This window comes from Telopea speciosissima, chromosome 11, assembly GCF_018873765.1.
Source record: "Telopea speciosissima isolate NSW1024214 ecotype Mountain lineage chromosome 11, Tspe_v1, whole genome shotgun sequence".
In the NCBI taxonomy this organism is placed as follows: domain Eukaryota; kingdom Viridiplantae; phylum Streptophyta; class Magnoliopsida; order Proteales; family Proteaceae; genus Telopea; species Telopea speciosissima.
Window position 1 is genome coordinate 5,745,422 of NC_057926.1, and position 25,560 is coordinate 5,770,981.

Below are 25,560 nucleotides of genomic sequence, written 5' to 3' on the forward strand. Positions count from 1 at the left end.
AACCTATTATGTAACTTAATTGACTATGAAATTGAAATAGACACAAAATAGAGTCCTAATCCAGCCCAACTAAAAGAAAAATCATTTAAATAGAACCAATTTAATTTAAGAACAAAAACACCAAAATAAAACTAAGGAATTAAAACAGCTAATCTCATATGCAACCCTATTACCCATACTTTAGGTCCATAAAAGTGACATATTACATTGGAAACCCATAGGATCAAAGGCCAACATGTATATAACCCAACCTTAGACTTATTGCTAAGCAAAGGAGCCCAATTTGGTGATAAATCTGCATCAACTCTCCCCAGCTTGGAAAAATTTGTCCTCGAATTTTGTAGTGATGAGGGGGAAGCAACATGTGACTAGCAGCTTTGACCGTTCCCAAACAAAACTCGGGTGATGTAGGAACATTAGGAATAAAGTCTTCAAGGCGTGGAGCTTTCTCTTCAAAGAACCATGGTGGCATAACAAGCTCTATCTGCTCCAATACCACTTAATGTAGTCCTAGATTTGAATAGTCAAACTAGGAGCCAAATAACCAAGATCTACTATGAACAGGATAATTCGGGTAGGTCAAAATTGGTGTTTTGGTTAAATTAGGATTAGAGTATAATGGAATCTAGTGTTTGATTGTAGGGTTAGGGTTAATTGATGTTGGGGAGTCTTCCAGTGAAGGTCCTGTTAAAGTTTAATGGTTCTAGGTACGCTAATCAGAATCGGCAGCAATGTAGAGGTTAGGGTTTTGGGTTTTTGAAAGAGAAAAAGATGGATTTTTTTTAGGGTTTATGATGGTCAGATGAGGGAACCACTTGGATCGAGTTTTCCTTAGTATGAGAGGAGAATTCGATCAATGTTTGGTGTGATTTGGCTGGCTGGTTTGGTCTGGGAAGAATTTGGGTCTTAGAAAAATCGAAAACAAAAAGGGGAATCTTAGGGTTTGGGTGTATGGAAGGTTTATAACAAGAATGGTAGGAGTTGTGGATGATTCAAACTTACTATAGTTGCAGAATTCCCTTGGCAGCAGCTTGTTTGATTGTAAATCTTGAATAAAAAACAAAACTTCAACAAAAACTTGGCTGAGAGCTTCAAAGAACTTCCCGGGCTTCACACTGCAAGGTGTCGATTGGATCAAACACCAATCGTTTCAGCCTTGATCACACACATGACAAAAATCTTCAATGGAGAAGAGAAGCAAAAAGTTATTCATTAATCAAAATTCGTGTTCAATGCTTGCTCTTACAACCTTATATAAAAGACTCAAAAATCGACTCCTACACTAAAAGGGAAAGGCCTAACCCAATCCTTAACCTATTAGGCAACTTAAATTGACTAGGAAACTGAAATAGACTTAAAACAGAGTCCTAATCCAGCCCAACTAAACACTTAAAAGAGAAAACTATTAAAATCACTTAAGTTGAACAACTGGTTCAATTTAAGAACAAAAACACCAAAATAAAACTAAGTTCAGAATTAAAACAGCTAATCCCATATGCAACCCTATTACCCATACTTTAGGTCCATAAAAATGACCTATTACATTGGGAACCCATGGGAACAAAGGCCCAACATGTATATAACCCAACCCTAGACTTATTCCTAAAGGAGCCCAGTTTGGTGATAAATCTGCATATAGTAGGGGTATTCTTGTTATTTTGCTTGAGGGTATTTTCTTAATTTTGCTTTGTTTTCTTAGGGTAAGGGTTAAGTAACTTCTTCAGAGAGCTACATTTAACTTCTTGAAGAAGCTACTTTTTAGCTTCTTAGGCAAGTAAGTTCTTTGCTTCTTAAGCTATCTTTAGCTTCTTGTGCAAGGACCTGTTTTGCTATATAAGGATGTAAACTCTACTTGTAGAAAAATAGAATGGAATGAAAGGATCCAATACATGAGTCCGATCAAAGCTGATCCCTTCGTATATTCCTTCACCCTCTCCTCTTATCTCTTCCTCCACTTTTTCCCACATCTATTTTGGTGTCTGTTCACAGCACCAAAACGTTACATATTTGTAACAAGAACACTTATTAGAGAACCAAAACCGAGAAAGAGGAGAAGAAAAAGATGGTGAAGAGAAGAGAACTATCAAATATGATAGTCTCCCTCACCTTGTATCTATTGATACTCAAACTGTTACTTTAAAGGGGAACTCCTAATCATATTAGGTCTCCAAATTACAATTGGAAAATGGAGAAGAACTTAGAACTAAACTAGGAAACTATAACTAGAGACTCCAACTGGGACTAGGAAAATATAACTCAAACATAAACAAAAAATAGGAGAGACTCCTAAGGAGGAGGGGAATCTCGACTAAAATAAGGGAATATTCTAATCGAGATTCCTCCTCCTAGGGGCTCAATATACAGAATTACTGGCAATATAGATATCAACTTGATTATCACAAAACATCTGTGTAGGTTGAGTGATGGGAAATCCCAACTCATGGAGCAAAGACTTTACCCGCATCACTCAATTGTGGTATGTGCCATCACTCAGTATTCCGCCTCAGCACTTGACCGAGCAACGGTAGTTTGTTTTTTGTTTTTCCAGGTAACCAAATTACCACCCACAAAAGTACAATAATTCGTAGTACAATGCCAATCACCATCAGCATCAGAATACCCAACCAGATTAGTATTCGGATTAGGTTGATAAATAAAACCCTTACCAGGAGCACTTTTTAGATATCGCAACACACGGCAAGCAGCATCCTAGTGAATTTTTTTTGGACATTGCAAAAATTGACTAATAACTCCAATGGCAAAGGATATATCTGGGCGAGTAATAATAAGATAAATAAGTTTTCTAGGTAATCTTCGATACCAATGAACATCCGAAAAATCCCCACTCTCAATGGACCCAAGTTTTTGATGGGGGTCCATGGGAATTTCTGCTGGTTTGGAAGCAAACATTCCAGTGCCAATCAGAAGTTCAAAGGCATATGTTTTTTGAGATAAACTAACACCTTTCTTGCTTCGCAAAACTTCAATATCAAGGAAATATTTGAGAACGCCCAAGTCTTTCATCTGAAAATGCTGATGAAGATATGATTTAGCAAGGATCAGTGCTAAGTTAGAGATGTGGAGATCAACGCTTGAAACAAGAGGTTTTAAAATTAGTAGATCAAAGACGGAGTATATGATGTGTAACTTTAGTCACTCTATGATGGATAATATGGTGACAATTGAGGAGAGAGAGATACCGCAAAGTGACTATTTTAGGTATCTGGGGTCAACCGTAAATAAAGAAGGTGACATGGATGATGTATTATAGAGAATTAAGGTGGGATGGATGAAGTAGAGAGGTGCAACCGGAGTACTGTGTGACCGACGTATTCCTTTAAAGCTTAAAGGAAAGTTCTATAGGACAGCTGTCCAACTGGCTATGATGTAGGGGGCGGAATGTTGGGCAATTAAGAAGTGTCATGTAGAGAAGCTATATGTAGCAGAGATGAGGATGTTAAGATGGATGTGCGGAAAGACTTTGAAGGATAAAGTAAGGAATGATCGTATTAGAACTGAATTGGGAGTTGCCCCGATCAATGACAAGCTACGAAAATGTCGTTTGAGTTGGCATGGCCATGTTCAATGGAGGCCTAAGGATGCCCCAATACGGAGGAGTGATCTAATTCTAATTGAAGGAGCCAAAAGAACTAGGTGCAGGCCGAAAATGACCATAGGAGAGGTTGTGAGGAATGACATGCGTAATCTGGGTCTTGTACCAAGTATGACCTCAGATAGAGCCTTTTGGAGGCAAAGATCCATGTTGCCGACCCCATATAGCTGATTTCCTTGACTTCCTGGGCTGGGCCTATTTCCTCTTTCTTGCATTTCTTTTTTCACACTTCTCATATCTTGTGTCTTCATTTCTCCTTTTTTTCTACGTTTGTATGGATCCATGTAGCCAACCCCATTTAGATGGATAAGGCCTAGTTTGTTGTTGTTGTTGTTGTTGTTGAATACCATAATCATCATTACCAGAAATAATGATGTCATCCACATAGACTACCATTACCACTACCTTTGAACTTTGTCGACGAACAAAAACAAATTGGTCAGAATAACATTGTGAGAATCCAACTTAAGTGACAATAGAGCTAAACTTATCAAACCATGCTCTTGGAGATTGTTTTAACCCCGTAGATTGCCTTACGAAGCTTGCAAACCTTGGTAGAACTCTTCCCCTCAGCAACATACCCTGGAGGTTGCTCCATATAAACCTCCTCTTGAACATCCCCATAGAGAAAGGTTTTTTTGATATCCATTTGATATAAAGGTCAATCAAAATTAACAGCCAAAGAAATAAGTATACGAACGGAATTCAGATGAGCAACCTGAGAGATGGTCTCAAAGTAATCTACACCATATGTTTGAGTATAGCCTTTAGCAACCAAGCGGGCGTTGAGCTGCTCAATAGAATCATCAGGATTGTATTTCATATTATAAACCCATCGACACTTAACTAGATCCTTCCCAATAGGTAATGAAACCAGAGTCCAAGTATTTCGAGATAATAAAGCATCCATCTCGGTGTCCATGGCAGCCTTCCAACCAAGGTGAGAGAACACCTCATGGTGGGTTTTAGGTATAAAATTAGTAGATAAAGCAGAAGCAAGAGGGTGATAGTGGGAAGGAAGATGAGAAATAGAAACATACTACTCAATAGGATAAACAATTAAGGAAGTGTGGGGTTTGTAAGTACAAGAATGAGTACCTTTACAGACAGCAATGGCTAGGTTGATGAAGCACTCAGCATCAGAGTCAAATTAAGTGTCAAGATGATCAGCGTCCACTGTAGTAGATGGCAAGTCTGTAACAGCAAGAGCAGGGTGAGATGGACCTGTTGGGGACGAATGTGCAACCACGAGGAAGAACATAAGAAAACAATCGCACACAACACAAGCAATTTACCGTGGTTCGGCAAGATTGCCTACATCCACCCGAGAGAACTAGAGATTTTCCACGATTTCCTGAAAAACTCTCTATACCACTCTCCACCTCACAAAGTGTTCCCCTTTGCTTGTTCCCAGGGTTTTCCACACAGAGACAATATATAGGGAAACCCAAAAGCCTAATCTCCACATAATTACAATTTTACCCTTGTACATGTAATTGACCCCAAACCTGTCCCAATTACAAATACAAACCAACTACAATTATGTGGACCCGCCGAATATAAGACACACCCAACCCCAACAATCTCCACCTTGGCTTGGATTTTGCAAACAACCTCCTAAAGAAGACCGGTGTTGATGTTGACTCTGCAAACTCCGCCTTTGTCTCTACCTTTCTCCCATGCCCAAACCGGCATGGCCTACACCCCCGCCCGGGGTGTCCCGTACAGCTCATTGCCACCGCACGATGTGATATGGCTCCACCTCTCCTACTGCTGCAGCTCACTCCGAGAGATCACCGCCACCCACCAAAACTTAAGCAAAAGTCACCCGATTCATTCTAGACTTGTACTTGTTCATTGCTGGAACCACCTGCAACTTTTGTCCTCCACCTGTACCTCTTGCCTAAGTTCCAATAGGAGCTCCACCTGTTTCAACACTCCCTGCAAGCTTGTACAAATTACCAATCATCCATCCCTGCATCACAACCATGGCCCCTCTTGAAACCTTGAGAACTCCACCTTTAGATTTGCATCTGAATCCAGTCTTCCCAGTGAAATCAGATTCTTCCTTAGATCTGGCACATGTCTAACACCAGTCAAAGTTTGCACAACCCCATCAAACATGCAAATCCGTACAGTCCCAGGCCCAACAACCTTGCTTTCCGCATTATTTGCCATTTTGACAGTACCACTTTCACTCACCTGATATGTAGCAAACTGATCCCTGACTGAACACATATGAAATGAACAACCAGAATCTAAAATCCAATCTGAAGTTTCCATACCTGATGATGTAGTGAGAAGGATATCTCCATCACCAAGACTCTTCCACGATACCAACAGTAGATGATTTACCTTCCTTCTCCTCCTCCTCCTCTTTTCTATACTTACACCTTGGACAATTCTTCTTTATATGACCTTCCTCCTCGTAATAATAGCATTTTATTTTGCGACCTTCATACTTTGAGCGACCCTTATACTTGCCAGACTCCTCCAGTCTCTCGTTTGATCTGCCTCTACTCTGACTACCACCTACAGCCAAGGCATTACCCTCCTCTGACACCCCATTATCGCTATTTTTCAACCGTGTTTCATTCATCAGCAAAGCAGCAATAACCTCGTCAAGTTTGAGAGTATCCTTACCAAATAGTAGTGTAGTCACAATGTGATCAAATGGAGGTAGTGATGCCAACAGGAGAAGTGCGTTGTCCTCCTCTTCGATCTTCACATCAAGAGCCGACAATTCCATCAATATCCTGTTGAAATCATCCAAGTGCACCTCAAACTTCACTCCCTCTTACAACCGAAGGCCATATAATTGTTTCTTATAAAACAGCTGATTTGTCAATGACTTGGAATTGTACATGCTCTCCAGCTTTGCCCAAACTTCCTTTGGATCCGCCAACCCGATGACCTCACGAAGAGTGCTATCCGCAAGACACAATTGGATCATGCTGTTTGCCAAATCCCTCAACTCTTGCCACTCATCGTCCTTCATCTTCTCTGGCTTTTCTGATTTCTTCCTGAGAGCCTTGACTGTCCCCTCTCGTGTAAGAATATTCATCACCCGTTGTTGCCACAAGGTAAAATCATTATGGCCATTGAAGCATTCAATGGAGAAGCTTGAACTCTTCACCCCCATCCGGTTTACCTGATCAGTGCCTTTCGTACCTACCATCAAGCTAAACGAACTGTATTACCCTTGATCTTTGTACGAACCCACAAGATCTATACCAACAGAGCGGAATTCACCCGAACCGTCACTTCCACTAAGTTCGGAACGCCGAAAAACCTTAGGAATCCTAACCTCGGTACCAAAAACCTCTGTACAAATCTGATTTTTCGTACAAAACCAAATTGATACGGTATCGGCTTGGCAAAAAACCCCTTTATTTTTTTTCTTTCCTTACCAAACCTCTTTGTTTCCCACTTTTCTTCAACGATTCCACTTCTCCACTAGGTTTTAAAACCCAGTCTTCCTTCTTTTGTACCTTACAAACCCTTTTTTTTCTTAAAAAGCAACGCCCTACAACACATGAGGAGGTGGAGCAGATGTCTTTGGTTCCCTGTGCTAGCGCAGTTGGGAACCTCATGTATGCTATAGTATGTAGCAGGCCGGATTTGTCTCATGCAGTCAGTGTTGTCAGTTGATACATGAGTAATCCAAGGAAGGAGCATTGGAATGCAATTAAGTGGATCTTCAGATATCTAAGTAAGACTACAAGTTTGGGTATTATGTTCAGTGGTAAGGGAAGTTCCACAGAGCTGGCAGGATATGTAGATTCTGATTATGCCGGTGATTTAGACAGAAGGAGGTCTACTACAGGTTACGTGTTTACATTAGCTGGTGGACCCATCTCGAGGAGGGCAATGCTTTAGTCTACAGTTACATTGTCCACTACAAAGGCAGAGTACATGGCAGTGGTTGAGGCAGCCAAGGAAGGAGTTTGGTTGACTGGATTGGTTCGTGAGTTGGGGTTGGAGCAAGGTGGTACAGTGCTACACTATGACAATCAGAGTGCCATACATCTTGCAAAGAATCAGGTGTTTCATGCAAGGACAAAGCATATTGATGTGAGATTTCATAAGATCAGGGAGCTTGTGTTAGAAGACAGTATTCACTTGACGAAGATTCATACAGATAGCAATCCTGCAGATATGTTTACCAATCCGGTTACCATAGAGAAGTTCGAGCACTACTTGGATTTGATCAACATCACTTATTGTTGATAGAGTGATGGCTACACCCCGGATGTTTGTGGGGTGTGGTATTGTATCTTTCCTTTTGGAAGGTACAGGAGGAGATGGAGGCATCTACAACTTATTTTCGAGGTGGCTGGTCAGAATTCAAGCCAAGGTGGAGATTGTTGAGGTTTTGGTGTCTTGACTTCTGATGATGGAATACTGTGTAGAGCCTCTGTGGGCTATCGTGGGGGTACGGAGGGGGTTCGGGGGCAGCAGGCCCTGGGGAAATTTTTTTAAGGACTACATGGGTATTTCGATAAATTTCCTGTATAGGGTTTCGCTATAAACATGTAGCGAGAGTTCTTTCTCTGTAACGAAAATCTGAGAGAGGTGTGAAGAACGAGCGACTGTAACCCTATTCTCCATTGATAGTGAAACAGATCTCATCTCATTGTGGACGTAGGCAACCTTGCCGAACCACGTAAATCCTTGTACGCATATCAAGGATTTCCATGCCAAGGATCTTTTTCGCAACTCCAGGATCCTTTATATCAAATTCAGTACTCAACAGGACCAGGTTCAGTGGTTGGGACAATGGAGGCTGGCATAGGAGTAGTGGTGGATGGTAAGGTCAGTGGTCGACAACGGCGATGGTGATAGAATTGAACCGGTGAGGGGATGGGAATGGTGACAAGTATTTGTTGACCTAGAAGATCATCATTGTTAACTATGGATGGTATAGAAGTACGAGAAAAATAAGGAGTATTTTCAAAAAATATGACATCAGCACTGATAAACTGTTTATTAGAAATGGGATCAAAACATTTATATCCTTTTTTAGTACGAGAATAACCAAGAAAGATACATTTAATAGACCGATGGTACAATTTATTAATGGTAGGGTGAAGAATGTGAGAAAAACACACGCAACCAAAAACACGTGGTGGAGAAGGAAATAAAGGACTATCAAGATAAAGAATAGAAAAGGGAACCTTATTATTTAAAACTGAGGACGGCATATGATTAATAAGATAACAGGCAGTAAGGACAGCATCACACCAAACACGTTTAGGGACTCATGTGAAGCATAATAGACCGGGCAACTTTGAGTAAGTGCCGATTTTTGCGTTCAGCCATTCCATTTTGTTGTGGAGTATACGAGCAACTGATTTGCTGAATAATACCATGGGTGAGTGTTAACAAAACAGTTTGGGGAATAATGCTTAAGTGAATCGATGTGATCCCTCATGCTCTTTATTTATAATAAAGAGAAACAATATTACATGAACATATATGCCCTTACATAGCTGACATAGGCTGAACAGAAAAAAAAAGAAGAAATAAATGGATGAAAGGTCCAGAATACCCCCACGGTATTCTGGCCCATACATTCTAACACTCCCCCTCAAGTTGGTGCGTAGATATCACACATGCCCAACTTGACTAAAAGAGAATGAAATACTTTGCCACTCAGCCCCTTCGTGAACACATCAGCCAGCTGATCAGTAGACTTCACATAGGGAACACAGATTAGCCCAGCTTCAAGCTTCTCCATGATGAAATGTCTGTCCACCTCCACATGTTTAGTTCGGTCATGCTGGACAGGATTATGAGTGATGCTAATGGCAGCCTTATTATCACAATATAACATTGTCGGAATATGTAATCCAGAATACCGTGGGGGTATTCTAGTCCTTTTGGGGGTAGTTTAATTTTTATGTCATTAGGTTTAAGTTGTTGCTCTTATAGAGTCAGTTAGTTAGGGGTATTTCTGTCCCTTTGTAATTTTCCCCTTTATTTGGTTACCTATCAATGAATAAGTCATTCTATTCTCTAATTCTCTCTTTCTAACCCACAGTTCTGCTAACATGGTATCAGAGCCAAGTCTGATCTAGGTTAGAAAGAAAGAAAAAACCCTCCTTTTCTTCTTCAATCGACTTCTCCCTCCTTTCTCTCTTTCTCGGCTTCTCCTTCTTCTGTTTTTTGTCTCTCATCCTTGTAAGAGGGCAGCACTTATGAGGTAAACCTAAACCAATGATTTAGTTGCTGCCCTCCTCCTCCATCCTACCTATTTTCATTACCTTTTTTTCAGATCAATGGTTGTTGGAACCATCTCTGCGATATTGAAGTTTTCCAGATTTTTTTGAAGATCAGATCTCTACCACTATTGAAGGCTGATTGTTCATTGTTGGAGCTTCATCTGCAACCTTAACCAGCATCCATCAACCCCACTTTCACTCCTTTCCAATGGCTAGATCTGGCCAAACCATTAACCTTCTATTTTTTGGATCAACCCCTGGTTCTCACAATCACACCATCAAATCAGGTTGGGATTTCTTGTAAAGGTTACTCCCTATACAAGCCCTACTCGACCTGAGTTTGGACCCATTCTGCTGGCTGGATTAGTTTCCACAGCAAAGCTTCCTTAACCTTCTAATTTGGTTACCTGCTAAAACCCTGACAAAACCGGGACTCCAATCGAATTTAGGGTTACAGGTTTTAGCTTTTGCTGATTTTTGGAGGGCTGATTACTTCCATACCGACCTCAATATTGCACCTTTCCAAGCTTTTTTGAAGACCCCTACCCAATCGATCTCTACTTTTCAAGGTTTTCCAAAACCCTGATACAAATCGATTTTTGGGGATAGGGATGTTTGTTGCTGCTGTAGTGCTTTGGAGGTGGTTCTAACATTAAAAGAGACTCTACTTCATCAATTCATGGCTTGAAGAAGGTCTATTTACTGCAATAGCTGCTGCCCTAATTTTCTACAACTTTTTGGTGTCTCTCCCTCTTGAAGACAAGTCTCATTCTAACTGGAGATTGGTTGTTCACATTGGAGGTCCCATTCTAGCAGTACTAATCAGCATCTATTGCAAGTCTACATCAGCAGTTGAAGCCCCCTTTCCCTACATCGATCTCAATTTTAGGGTTTTCTAAAACCCTGACTAAAATCGATTTTAGGGTTAGGGCTGCCCTATCAAGCTAATTTTTTTAGGGGAGTCTTATACATACCAAAGGAGTATTCAATCCACATTTCAGCATCATTCTTGTAGTTTTTTTGAAAAAAATTCAGGTTTCACTCTTATGGCTCGATTTCTCCAACTACCATCAACCTATTCTTTTACTAATTCCTATGTGGCTGGCCGCTTCAACTACCCATGGATCTGTTGGGTTATCTATCTTATACTTGCTGGTTCTATTGATTGGCTTCTGTAGACATGACTGGTTGACATGTTACTGCTGCCTTTATGAGGACTACTACTGCCCTGTTCTTGAGACTGAGTATCCTACTATTGGAGATCGAATTTCTTTCATTGTTGAAGACTCGAATCTACTACCCTGGAGATCAGTTTATTTGGGATTACAGCAGTGTGTTCCATAGTTATTGGTTGCAACTACGAACCTATTCCGTTGTGTGAAGTTTTCTCTACTAATTCAAATCCAGCTTACTTTGAGAGCTTGATCCTAGCATTGTTCACTAATTCAGATCTGATCCAAGTTTTTTGGAAGTTTATTACATCAATTTTGCCCAGATATCTTCGTCAGTTCTATTTAGCATGTGGGAGTTTACAAATTGGAGTTTAGCACACTAGTTCTTTCGTGTTTGAAGATTGATCAAGCCTTGAAGATTGAAGTCTTTCCTTACTTCAAATCAGATCTGTTTACTTATCAGATTTGAATATTGGAGTTGATGTCTCTCCCCTGCAGAAGTTTCCATCTAAGGAGTTTGTTTAGTTGTTTGAAGATGGTTGACAATTTATAGGTTGCATTGTTTTTCTCCGTGACTCATTATCCCACTACTCTTTTTTCACTTTACCACCTCCCATACCATACCTTTGGCATATACCCATAACCACTTTGGAAGTTTATGGTATTCTGTAAATTGCCATTTCTTCCTTTTCCATTATCCTTAGCACCTTTTGGAAAATTCTGGAATATTATACTTTTGCATTATTTCTTACATCATCTCTGTTATCTGTCCACGTGTACTACTACACGTGAGGGAGGGATTATGTACAATACACCTACAGCCATTGTAGAAAACAGAACTTGTAGGAACATTGGTACAAAATATAGAAGATCTCAGTCTTCTCCACCGTTGCTATTGGGTATCCTTCATTAATGGGTTGAGTTTACCGTAAGGGGGAGATGAAGAGTATTGAAGTTGTTTGGTTATTGCCTGCCTATTTGAGGATTTACAGTGTCTATATGAGAATCTACAGTTGGGTTGATCATTTCCGCTGCCTAATTCATTTGTTTCCGCTGCTTGCTGCCCTAGTTGCTTATCTTCTAGATTATCAGTCAGAGATTCATCACTGGGCAGCTATAGAAGATTGGTGAAAGCTGCCTTTTTTGGAAGATATTCCAGTCCCGGTTTGCTGATCAAGTCTGCCCGGGTTTTGAAGATCTATTTTTCAAGTTCTTAAAGGTTTATTTGGGAGCTGCATTCATTTGTCTAGACTGGACTCTGTTGCAACTTTGTTTCTTCCCATTTTGTTTAAGTTGGGCATTAGTGCCGTGTATGCGCCAACTTGAGGGGGAGTGTCAGCATTATTATAGAGTTTTTTTTTTTCTTATTAGTTCAAGCTGGATCCTCCTTTACTTATTTGTATAATCCAACTTGAGGGGGAGTGTTGGAATATGTAATCCAGAATACCGTGGGGGTATGTCATTTTGGGGGTAGTTTAATTCTTATGTCATTAGGTTTAAGTTGCTGCTCTTATAGAGTCAGTTAGTTAGGGGTATTTCTGTACCTTTGTAATTTTCCCCTCTAGGGGTTACCTATCAATGAATAAGTCATTCTATTCTTTAATTCTCTCTTTCTAACCCACGGTTCTACTAACAAACATCATTGTAAGTTGGACAGCAACCCCAATGTCTTGCAACAACCCCTTAAGCCACAACAATTCACAGATTCCATGAGCCATAGCACGGAACTCTGCTTCAGCGCTGGATCTTGCCACCACATTCTGTTTTTTACTATGCCAAGTGACAAGGTTCCCACCTACAAAAGAGCAATATCTAGAGATGGATTTCCTATCACTTGAACCAGCCAATCTGCATCAATGTACACTTCAACCTTAAGATGAACATGGGGAGATAAAAGTGTTCCTTTTCCTGACGCAGACTTCAAATATCGTAAAATGCAAAGGACTGCCTCCATTTGAGAGGAATGAGGGTCATGCATAAACTGGCTGACCATACTAACTACAATGGCTATGTCTGATCGAGTGTGAGAGAGGTTGATAAGTTTGCCCACCAATCTCTGATAACGACCTTTCAACTGGTTCGCCTCCCTTTTCTTTGAGTCTTGTAGTAGCTTCACTGGGAGTGTCTGAAGGATGACACCCCAGCAGCCCAATTTTTGACAATAGATCTAGGACATACTTTCTTTGAGACAGGAAAATGCCCTTTGAAGAACGAGCACCCTCTATCCCTAAAAAATATTTTAGAGTCCCCAGATCCTTTATTTCAAACTCACGGCCAAGGAACAGCTTCGAGTTTTTCATCTCATCACCATCAGTGCCGGTCACTACAATATCATCAACATAGACTATGAGGATAGTTACCTTATCATCCACTCGTTTGATGAACAAGGTATGATCAGCATTGCTTTGCTTGTATCCTACTGAAAGCATAGCCTTCCGAAATCTACCGAACCAAGTTCTAGGTGACTGCTTCTAGAGGGCACACTTCAGTTTTCGCACCTTGCCCTTGGTAACACCGCTTGAAAAACCTAGAGGAATGTCCATATATACCTCTTCCTCCAGTTCGCCATGGAGGAAGGCATTCTTCACATCCAACTGCTGAAGATCCCATCCAAGGTTCATAGCACAAGATAGCAATACCCTTACAGTGTTGAGTTTTGCTACTGGTGCGAAGGTCTCCTAGTAGTCAACTCCATACGTCTGAGTGAAGCCTTTTGCAACCAGACATGCCTTGTACCAATCCACTGTACCATCTGCCTTCTGTTTGACCACAAACACCCATTTACATCCCACTGGTTTTTTCCCTGGAGGAAGAGCTACAAGATCCCACGTATTATTTTTGTTCAATGCTCTCATTACTTCCAACATTGTTGCCTTCCACTTTCCATCTGTAGATGCTTCCTGCCAATTTTTAGGAATGGAAACAGAAGAAAGAGAGGATATAAATACACGAAAAGAAGGAGAAAGAGAACTATAAGAAACAAAACGAGAAATGGGATGTAGAGTGCAAGTCCTAGTACCTTTGCGACGAGCAATGGAAAGATCGGAAGAGGAAGGCTTGCCAAGAGAAAGAGGATCTGGATCCTGAGTCGGCAACTAGATGGGTATTGGTGCTACAGTGGACTGAAGCGGGAACATCTCTTTTTATAAGTGAGAATGTTGGATTTGTCAATGGCCTTCTGAAATTTACGAATAGTTCTCTATACTGGAGTCAGCTCCCCCTGAATAGGAGCATCACCACCACTTGTTTCCATTATCTCCCCCTGTCCCTTGGGTGAAGGGACAGCAATCAAAAGAGGTTGGGCAACAGCCAAAGGAGGCTGGGCAGTATCCATGGGAGGCTGGGCAGCAGCCATGGGAGGTTGGGCAGCACCCACGGGAGTCTGGGCAGCAGTCATGGGAGGTTGGTCATCAGTCATGGGAGGTTGGGCAGCAACTATAGGTGATGTAAGGAGGGGAAACTCAAGAGAGGGAACCACATCTTCACTAGAACTCTCCCCCTGAAGAGGTGAGGAAGAATAATAAGAAGGGGTTTCATGAAAACCACATCCATACTGACCATAGTACGATGGGAAGGAGGATGGTAACACTTATAACCTTTCTGGGTTGGAGAATAACTCAAAAAAATGCACTGTAATCCAAGGGGTTCAAGTTTGCCAGGGGATTTTGTATCCCTAGCATAACAGACACAACCAAACACCTTGGGAGGAACCACAAAGGAGGAATCCCCAAGTAAAATATCGGCTGGGCTACGGAAATCAAGAACCCGTGAAGGTAACCTATTAATGAGATAAGCTGCAGTTAGGACAGCATCACCCCAATATTGGGATGGAACAAGTCGAGCAAACATCAATGCTCTTGCCACTTCCAACAATTGGCGGTTCTTTCTTTCAGCCACACCATTTTGGGTTGGGGTATCGACACAACTAGTCTGGTGTATAATCCCATGATCAACAAAGTACTTTTGAAATTGAGATTCCTTATACTCAGTCCCATTATCACTCTATAAAATTTTGAGAGTTGCTTGGAATTAGGTTTGAATCATTTATGAAAATGCTGAAAACATGCAAAAACCTGATTTTTAGTGTGCAGAAGATAGACCCAAGTGTTTCTAGAATGACAGTCAATAAAGGAGACAAACCAACGATGGCCAGAAATAGACGTTTTACGACTAGGACCCCAAACATCAAAATGCACCAAATTAAAACAAGAAGAACTCCTTTTATTGGATAAAGACTAAGTTGAATGTGTCTGTTTGGCCAGAACACAAGCCTCACAAAAAAAGTTATCCTTATTCATTTGGTGACCAAAGTAGGAAATAAATGAGCTAAAATTCCTAATGGAGGGTGACCTAATCTAGAGTGTCATTGGTAAAGTTCAGAAGTGACCAAGGAGTTCTGATGTAGTGGAGAAGGTAATGGTGGAGACAGGCGACCCTCATCAAGCAGGTACAGTCCACTGTGTACTTTACCCAATCCAATCGTCTTCCCAGATCCTGAAAAACACAATGGGAAGGAAAAAAAAGTTACTTTGCAGTTAAGATCACGAGTAATACTGTTAGTTGAAAGAAGATTAGTAGCAAAATTAGAAATGTGCAAAACAGAAGACAAAGGAAGAGAAGAAGTGCAGTTAATGATTCCTTTTCTAGATATGGAAGAAAGGGAACCATCAGCTACTTTGACATTGTCTTTCCCAAAAGTGGGAGAATATCTGTGGAATAGGCTAGAGGAACCAGTTATGTGATCTGTAGCTCCAGAATCAATAATCCAAGGATGGAAAGCTATAGAAGCACAATGACCACCAAATGGGATACCTGCTCGGGCAAAGTTTGAATCTGAAGTAGCAATGGAGTTGGCAGTGACAGCGGATGTAGTAGAGGCAGCAGCAGCGGAAGTCCTTAGCACACGTAGGAAGGCTTGTAGATCATCCTGGCATAGACCAATGTCTGTAGCTGGGGCTGTAGGAACAGATTCAGAATGGTTTGCTTTGTTTTCGGCTTCTTCTTGGCAACCCGTTTGGGTTCAGAGTCGTCTGGCTTCCCATGAAGTTTCCAACACCGGTCCTTGGTGTGGTAAGGCTTGTGACATTGCTCACAAGTAACAGGGCCTGGAGTAGAACTACCAACAAAGAGTGTGCCAATAGGTGCAGTACGAGCCGGGGCAGCAGTCTGAAGTGTTGTCCTTCCAATAACAGGAGGGTGTAACATAGCAGCCCTGCGCTTTTCTTCAGAGGAGACCAGGGCATAGGACTATTCAAGTGTGGGAAAAGGAGAATGGCCCAACACTTGAACACGAATCTGGTCATACTCAACATTCAACCCGGCCCAGAAATCATAGACCCTAATTTTGTCAACATGTTTCTTATAGGCAGCTAAGTTAGCAGCTGTATCAGGGTGGTAATCAAAAAAGTGGTCCAACTGTTGCCAAAGGCTACGCAAAGTAGCATAATATTTAAAGACTGACAAGTCCCCCTGAGTAGTATGAAGAACCTTCTTTCTGAGTTCATAAACTTGAGCATCATTATCAAGCTGCCCATATGTTTCCTTACAAGCCGACCACATCTGAGAAGCTGTATCAAGGAGGAGAAACCCATGTTCAAGGTCTGAAGTCATAGAACCAATCAAGTATGACATGAGAACTCCATTGTTGGCAAGCCATCGAGTCTGGGCAGCACCAGGGGCAGCCAGCGTAGTACTGGTGCCATCAATATGACCAGTGAGGCCACAGCCAGCAATGGCAAAGGAGGCAGACCAAGACCACAGTAGGTAGTTTGTTCCATCTAGTTTGGGATTTGGTGGAAAGCTGTGGTATTCTGATTTGCCAAGGCCATCATGATCAGATGTGGCAGTGGAAGTAGCCGAGTCACCCATTATTGCAAAGAGTGGCTGCTGTAAAGAGAAACCTAACTAAAATTCCAATACAATGGCTGAAAGCAAGGTCGAGTGGCCCTCTTGGAAGGGGAAAACACCTCCAGAAAAATCAGCGACAATGAAGAACCCTATCCCAAAAATCGATGGTGTCAAAAGTCAAGATCGATGTTGGGGATGTGCTTCAAAAAAAAAAAAAATCTGCAGGTAGAGCTGGATAGGGGCTGTCCCGGAATCAATAGAGGATTCCCTTGGTGATAGAAACTTCCTCCAAAAAAATTTGCAGCAACAAGCAGCCCTAAACCCAAAATCGATAATTGTCAAGGTTTTGAAAAACCCCAAAGAAGGAGATTGATTGGGAGTAGGGGTCTTCAATCAAGTGTGAAAGGCTCGATAGATGCTGGGAAGGGTGCTGATGAAGCTCCAATAAGGGAAAACAGCCTTCAACAATGGTAGGGGCCGATCTCAAAAAAAATCTGGAAAGCTTCAATACGGCAAAGAGAGGTCCAGCAGCTATCGAGCAAGTCTTAATTCATGATAAAAGGGGAAAGAGGTAGGGAGGAGGGCAGCAACTAGATCATACGATCACCTCTGTAGTGCTGCCCTTAGGGAAGGATGAGAACCAAAGAGAAAGTGGGGAGAAAAAACGATGGAAGAAGGAGAGGAAAAAAAAATCGATGGGAGGGTGGGGGGTTTTGAAAACCTAGATCAGAGTTGGCTCTGATACCATGTTAACAAAACAGTTTGGGAATAATGCTTAAGTGAATCGATGTGATCCCTCAAGCTCTCTATTTATAATAAAGAGAAACAATATTACATGGACATATATGCCCTTACATAGCCGAACAAAAAAAAAGAAGAACATAAATGGATGAAAGGTCCAGAATACCCCCACGGTATTCTGGCCCATACATTCTAACAGTGAGGCAAAAATTAGAAATCTCAGTTTGAGTGTACTCAAGAGTATTATTAGAACGAAAATTTTTTATGGATGTGTCAAATTGAGTTTGTATTTCTTGATAAAAAATTTTAAATACAGTAGGAAATTGAGTCCGGTCCTTAAACAAATAAACCCAAGTGAAACGAGAATAATCATCCACAAAACTAGCAAAATAAGAAAATCCTAATCTATTACGAACTCAACTCGGACCCCAAATGTCAGAATGAACTAAAGAAAACAATGAAGAACTTCTAGGTATAGTACGAGCAGGAAATGAGGCACGATGATTTTTGCCCAATTCACAAGCCTCACATTAAAGTTGAGATGTGGACTTACAACTAGGAACCATTAATTGGAGTTTAGGTAGAAAGGGGTAACCAAGGCGTAGATGCTATTGCATGGTAGGTGGTATGGTAGTAGATGTAGCAGCAGTGGAAGGTCCGGTGCCATCCAAGTAATACAGCCCATCACGTTCAAGCCCTCCACCAATCATCTTCCTTATCTGAAGGTCTTGAAAAACATAATAAGAGGATAGAAAGTTATCGAACAGTTAAGAGACTTAGTAAGTTGACTGACAGATAAAAGACTTAATGGTAATTTAGGAACATGAAGAACAAGTGCGAAGGTCATGGAGGATGTTGGAGAGACAGTTCCATGACCAGCTAACTGAGTAGAGGATCCATCACCAAGTATAACATTGGAAGAGGTTTAAACATGATTCATGGAAAAAAAAATAAACTTGACTTACCAATCATTTGACATGAAACACCCAAATCAATAAGCCATGAAGTACAAGAAGGATAAAAAGCAGAGTTACCTTTATAAGCTAAAGTGGTGGTAGAGGTGGAGGCCGATGCAGCTGCAAATTGTTGGAGGCAATTGACTAGCTGGTTGTTATCATCACGAGACACAGATGATGAAGTAGTAGTACTTTGAGTCATTTCACTGGTAGGTTTCTCAGTAGTAGTGTCAGTCATGGGAGCATTGGCTTGTTCATTCGCCCACTCAGGTTTTCCATGCTTGGCCCAACAGGTATCTACTTTATGATTTGGTTTGCCACAATAAGAGCACTGGCGGGAAGATTTGTCAACATTTTAATGGCCTGGACCTTGTCCACTAGTGCCACGGCCACGGCCTCTAAATTGGCCACGACCATGCCTTCGACCATGACTTGCAACAATGGCTGAGGTGTCCTTGCCTCCTTGGGTGTATTGTCAAACTTGGATGGATTAGCCAGACGGTTAATACAAGAAAAAACTTCATTGAGAGAAGGAACCTTGTCCCCTGTAGGCAACTGACTCTTCATAGATTGGTAATCAGGATGTAGTCCAGCGAGGAATTTTGCAACATGAAACTCAGCTCTTTGTTGTTTTAACTGATCCAGATTGGTAATCAAAGGCTGATGTATCTGTAGTTCTTCAACCATGCCCTTATAACTGGCAAAATACTCATTCAAGGTTTTATCTCCTTATTGGAAAGTAAAGAGTTTCTCATAGAGATCATACATACGGGAGATATTCCTTTATTGAGAGAAACTTTCACGTAAGCCATTCCAGACATCCTTAGCAAGGGTGTGAAACATCACATTGGAGGCAATAGCAGGTTCAACACTGTTCCTTAATCATATCTTGATAATAGAATTTTCACACATCCACTCATCATGAGCTATGATTGTGGTAGGGTCCTTAGGATCACAATCAGGAGGATCCTTTGTAATGTATTTCAGTTTGCCCTTGGCATGTATGTAAGTTTGCACTGCCTGGGCCCACAATAAATAATTTTAAACTCCAGAGAGTTTAATAGTATTATCTGAACTTGGACATTGTCCATTGGTGGTTTGGGATCAGCCATCAAACCAGATTAAGGTAACTGCGACAGAAATGTAGATTGGCTCTTAGATAGAACCAGATTAGGGTTGAAATAACCTAAAATCAGCAGCAGTATGTTCAGGAGTAACAAGATTAGGTTTTGATAACCTAAGTCAGTAGCAGTGCTATTAGTAGATCCAATAGCCAGAACAGCAGTATCGTAGGGCTTAAAAATATCCTAAGAAAGGCAGTAATAATAACCAAAACAGCAGTGGTACTGATGTAGGGGAAACCCTAGGGACTAGGGGTCCTACAAAGGCTGGTTAGGTAGGCTATGCTAAGGTGTACAAAACTTAGGTAATGTCTGATAACAGGGAACAGGAAAATCAAATTGAGTACAGGTTTTCTCATTAGTCCGAAAAGATCAAGTGTTGTACTATTCCTTAATCACACCTCTAATAAATAAAATCAGAAAGTATTTCAATGCATAAGAATCCATAGAACAAATAATAGGTTGTTAAAACTTTGCAGCAGGGGAATGGGCTGCAATTCTGAAACCTGTGGGGGAGGGGTTTGGTTTCCACAGTAGCAGCAATAGGTGAGGAAAGGAGAATAAAATAAGAGAAGAGAAGAGAGAAGCAGTCTTACCTGGACGATTGATAGAGAGAGAGGGAGAAGAAGAAAAAAAAATTCCCCGATGGGGGGGTGGGGGGAAGAAGCAGTCCACAATCAAGAGAGGAGAGTGGGGCAGCAACTTCTTTTAATTTCAAATTCATTCAATCAATAATCTCCATCATGGGATTTTACAAGGCTTTATAGCAACTTCACCCTAAAACAGAATATTCTTTTCTAATTGGAATAAATAACAAGTAAAAAGTAAAAAATAACACTTAAGTGAAAGTACCCATGGGTTGATCCGTGGGTCGACCCATTTGACCAAATAGACTACAAAAGAACCAAATAAACCCAAATAAACTAACTAAACTAACTAGACTGCACTCCATCGATCCAAGTATGCAAGTAGGGGCTGAAATCATTGATCCAAGTAAGCAATACAGGCAATACAGTAGTCTCTAAACTCATCATCCATCCATATCTGTGCTGCAGTAGACTGATCTCTACGTTGCCGTCTCTGATACACTCTGAACTGTCGGCTCAATGGGCTGATATCCTCATCAGGTTCACTAGGCAGTACTGATAATAGCACAGAAGTAATAATCAGTGCAGTAGCAGCACACTCGACAGAAGCAGAATTAGGGTTTATGAACCCTAATATGCAGAAAAAAACACCAGCAGCAGTAAGGGATATTAATCCCAAGAGTATACCAACCCAAAACAGAAGGATTAGACTGCCGAGTGATGTTCTGAGAGAAGGAGAACTAAATCCAACAAACTCACCAGAAAATTGGATCGATTGGAGAAGAAAAAAACCCTCACGATGTTGCTGTAGAGCTAAGAACAGAAATTCCTTGGAAAAACTTCAATCTTCAACAATAATCCATTGAATGGATATGAAATATAAGAAATCTTCAATAAGAAATCGCAGAGTTAGTGGGATCTTCAAGAAAAAGTTGCAGATGTGGTCTTCAAAAAGTACCGCAGTCTGAGAAGAGAATTCTCCAATCTATCTTACATCTAGATATGTAAGAGAACCCTAGTTTTCAATTGAAAACTCCATCTAGGGTTTAAACTGTAGTAATATGCAGCATAGGGTGCTGCACCCCTTTAAGAGAAACTGAATGAAGAAACCTTCAAACCAGAATAGCAGAGGGAGTACCAAAATAAAGGTTGTGCTCTGATACCATGTAACAAGAACACTTATTAGAGAACCAGAACTGAGAAAGAGGAGAAGAAGAAGATGGTGAAGAGAAGAGAACTATCAAATATGACAGTCTCCCTCACCTTGTATGTATTTATACTCAACCCTTACATTAAAGGGGAAACTCCCAATCATATTAGGACTCCGAATTACAATAGGAAAATAAAAAAGAACTTAGAACTAAACTAAGAAACTAGAACTAGAGACTCCAACTAGGACTAGAAAAATATAACTCAAACAAACACAAAATAGGAGAGACTCCCGAGGAAGGGAATCTCGACTAGAATAAGGGAATATTCTAATCGAGATTCCTCCTCCTAGGAGCTCGATATACTTTAACAATATCGCTTACTTTCCCTTCTATCAATATCTTCTACATTCTTCTTCTTCAAGCTCTTCTAAGAGTTACTGTTCATGGGTACTGTTCACAGCCTCTTAACAGTATCTGATTTCTAATTTCTTACTCCTTTCCTAATTTATCCTCCTTCTTTATAGCCTAATCAGTCCTAACAATGTTCACCACTTATACGGTTATACCCATAGTTGTCAAGGCGTCGCCTAGGTGGCATCCAAGCGCCTTGGTCGCCTGGTTGCTGTCGCCTTGAATTTGGAGCCTCTCCAACACCTTGGGTCACCAAGACACCATGACAACTATTGCTTATACCTCATGGTTCAGCCCTAGAAATCTTAACCTCTAGGCTGTCCTACACCACCATCCTTTCAAATCTCACAGCCAAACTCAATCCTTTGAACCATTGTTGGATCCTCTTTCAACCATCCAAATGATCATTAGACATTTAGATTGTGCATAATGCTTTTGGAATGAAATTTACCACATGAATGGAGGTGGTGACAAAACATGCCCACAAAATTTGGATGCCATGTGGCAGATAAAAGATGTCCTAAGATATTCCTTTCTAAATGTGCCCTTTTTGGGAAACTTGTTTGAATAAAAGTCACTCTTTAACAGTTTTTCACATGAGTTGATTGACAGGCTTGAATTGATAATAGCCTAAAATGCATTTTGATGAGATATTCCAACCCGTTAGTTACTGGGGCCATATTTTTTGGCAATGGTTGGAGACTACCGGGCATCATCTTTATGTGTGTGTGGGTGTTGAAAAAAAAATAAAAACTCAGAAAAATATAACTGAATTTTTTTTTAACTATTTGAAATTCCAGTTAAATATGGGAATTGCATCTTCCAATCATTAAATTTCTGTTCTCAGCGCTAACTTCTTTTTTTCTTTTTTTTTCCTTTTTTTTTTTTTTTTTTTTTTTGTTTGGGTATGGACAGCTTCAGAAGGATTACGGACTCCTGGCCCGCCAACAATGGAAATGCGAAGCACCCATATCGTGATAGCATAGCTGGGATTATAACTGGTTTGTCAACTCCGTTAATCTTTGTCAGCTTGGCTAAACTACTGCATGCGTTGAAATTCAGGCTGATCAGAAGCTGGAAAGAGAGAAAACTTCTTCCTGCCTTCTATGGGGTTTATTTCAAGCGGGCTTGTTTTCTTATTGTGTATGCCTCCTTTATGGGTTGGTTGACCATCCAGTATGGGAAGATGCTTGGCATTCCGAAGATCTTTATGAACTCTTGATCCATTGCCGAAAGGTAATGCTCATCCTTGTAAATTTCACCATTTAATCACTCCGAATTTGTATGCTTATATATACTAGGGGTAGGGGATACTCTTTATACTGACCCACTCAAGATATTTGTTATGTACAATCTTGAATTAGAAAGGAAGAAAATTTAACAGGCATTTAAAAAAGAAATTCCACTTATATTTTCTCTTGTGAAAATAACTTTTAAGTTGGTCTACTTCAAAATCTTCATTTTGCACATGCTTTCTTAGGCCGTACATCCGCTTTTCAGTTTTATATGGTTAGATGCATGACATCAGTACTTTAGATTGGCTCTAGGGCTTCAAGAGACTATATTGGGCTTCAATCTTTCCATCCATACCTTATTGATGCTTTAAATACAGAGAAATTCTTTCTACATCTATGAGGTAAGAAGAACATGTTACATCTTAGTCATCCGAACTTGAAAGTTGCCTCCAACTTTTAAGGTGAGGTCAACTGTCTGTACCCACTGATTCCCACAGAATTACTCTTATGAAGTTCATTTGCTGACAAAAGACATTGAATGGTTTAGTTTGAAATGCATGGGGAAAAATATAATTTAATGGACATTAGGGTGAATGTGAATCTACTTACCAGAGTCAGGCTCAGGTAGTCTGTGTTAGTTGAAGTTGATATTGACCAATTCATTACAGAAATTAGTTTTTTGGTGAAAGAAATTTAACAGTGAACTGAGGAAAATTGCACGGAGTTAAAAGAGTCAATATCTAACACATAGTCACCAGGGTGTCTTTTAAAATTACTTTTCCATCCCAATTTGTGAGCTGGCTCAATTACAAATCACACAATCATGAAGTTCTTTATACATTGTATAAATATCGAATAGGAAGGGAAAGAACTTCCATTGCGAACTGAGAAGTCTTTGAATTTTTGATAGCTTCCAAGTACTCTGATGCCACCAGCACGTTTTTCAGTTCCTGTTCCTTGATCAGTTGAAAAGCTGACCAGATCCCCCTCAGTTCTGCTTCAAAGGTTGGGGAGCAGTGTCCTGAACCAACCCGTGCACAGATTATAGCTGCACCTGGAAAAAAGATTATTGAACACCAGCTGAATTTAATTGAAGAGATATCAAACTGGCTTCACAAATGATCACTATGTAATTTTTGTCCTGGTTAGAATTGTATTTCTGGACTTTGCTAACAAGTCATTTGGGTTGTTGATGGGAATGGTGGAAGTCAAAGTTTATTGCATGATCAGATTCTGTAACTATCGGAAAATCAGACTCCTTGCACCAGTGATTATAATTTTGAGGTGGTCTGGGTTCCATTTTCTCTGATTCGATACCAGTCGGTTCCTCGCCTGCCACAGCGAATATTCTAAGAGACTACCTCTTGTCAACAGCCAGTTTTTTTTATATTTTGAAATTTGATATGGGTGGAAGAGATCATCACCTGTCTCACTAATTTGTTGCTTGACACGCAGATATGCTCAGTTTTTTAATACCCAAATTTGAAGCTGATCAAATTCTCTTAAAGCAAGGACATGAGTGTAAGCATGCCACAGGATTTCATCCTCATGGTGACAGGTAGGACATTTAGATTGGAAATTAGTTAAATAGTTTTATACCTTAACCCCAGCTTGAAGAATATTTTGTATGCACATCCAAAGAAAAATTAGAATTTTGGTCTCAAAGGCAATTTTTAGATGGCTATCATGGAAATCCATCTGAATTCTGGTTTGTCTGTGATAACAGTCTCTATTGGCCTGTTTGGTCGTAGTTTCCCTATCCATGAGATTGTACATATCAATCTAACAGGTGAGTGGTTTATAGAGAGGGCAATTCAGAGAATAGAATCATTAGTATCTTTGGGAACAAGGAATGAAGAAGAGGAATGTGCTAGGTTCTGTCATGGTTAACTAATTAACTAATCCTCTGAAAACCCAGTTGGTCAATGACATGTGCAGGGATTCTAAAGTTGTTATAGCCTGATATCCATGAATTTCCATATGTTAATCTTACTTGTGTCCACACTCCAACATACCCATTTTCTTAGTGTTGGTCGGATCTTTTCCGGGTTCCTCCATGCCCATGAAGAGTTTTGAATTAGTTTGGCATCCAAAAATTAAGAGTTGGAGAAATATTTGGCTTTTAGCACTTTCATCAAGGTTTTGAGTACTCTCTATCCCTGTTTTAGTATTAAAGCTTGATCTGTTGAGAGCTAGTTCTAATCCCTAGCCTTGTAAATTTAGACCAACAAATGCTCTTCCAAGATTTAAGATATAATCTTTTGTTTCTCTTATGGTTCGTCCAGAACTGAGATTGTAATTTACTAATTTCTCAAGGGTATTTTGGTCATAGGTTCCTCCAGAACTGAGATTGTAGTTTGTCAAGGGTTTTTTGAGTTGACTTTTGTTAACAAAGTAGAGGTCATCCAGAATGTTGTGACTGTTGCCGTGACTGTTCTAATCAATGTTACTCTCCCTGCTTGAGAGAGTAACCTTGATTCCAAGGCTCAAGTCTCTAGACTA

At 40.5% G+C, this 25,560-nt stretch overlaps 1 protein-coding gene and 1 long non-coding RNA gene across 2 annotated transcripts in view; one reads left to right on the plus strand and one right to left on the minus strand.

Annotated features, from left to right (window-relative positions):
* The window catches only part of LOC122646496, a 61,193-nt gene extending 37,943 nt beyond the window's left edge, over positions 1 to 23,250 (plus strand). The window contains exon 5 of the mRNA XM_043840067.1: positions 22,739 to 23,250. Coding sequence (XP_043696002.1) covers positions 22,739 to 23,045 — 307 coding nt within the window. The 3' untranslated portion in view covers positions 23,046 to 23,250. The remainder of the gene's footprint in view (positions 1 to 22,738) is intronic.
* On the minus strand, positions 277 to 24,969 carry LOC122646497. The gene is made up of 3 exons (XR_006330631.1): positions 24,958 to 24,969; positions 11,018 to 11,021; positions 277 to 484 (listed from the first exon to the last, which is right to left on the minus strand). It is a non-coding gene; the product is annotated as an uncharacterized LOC122646497 (long non-coding RNA).
* Between the last annotated feature and the right edge of the window lie 591 nt (positions 24,970 to 25,560).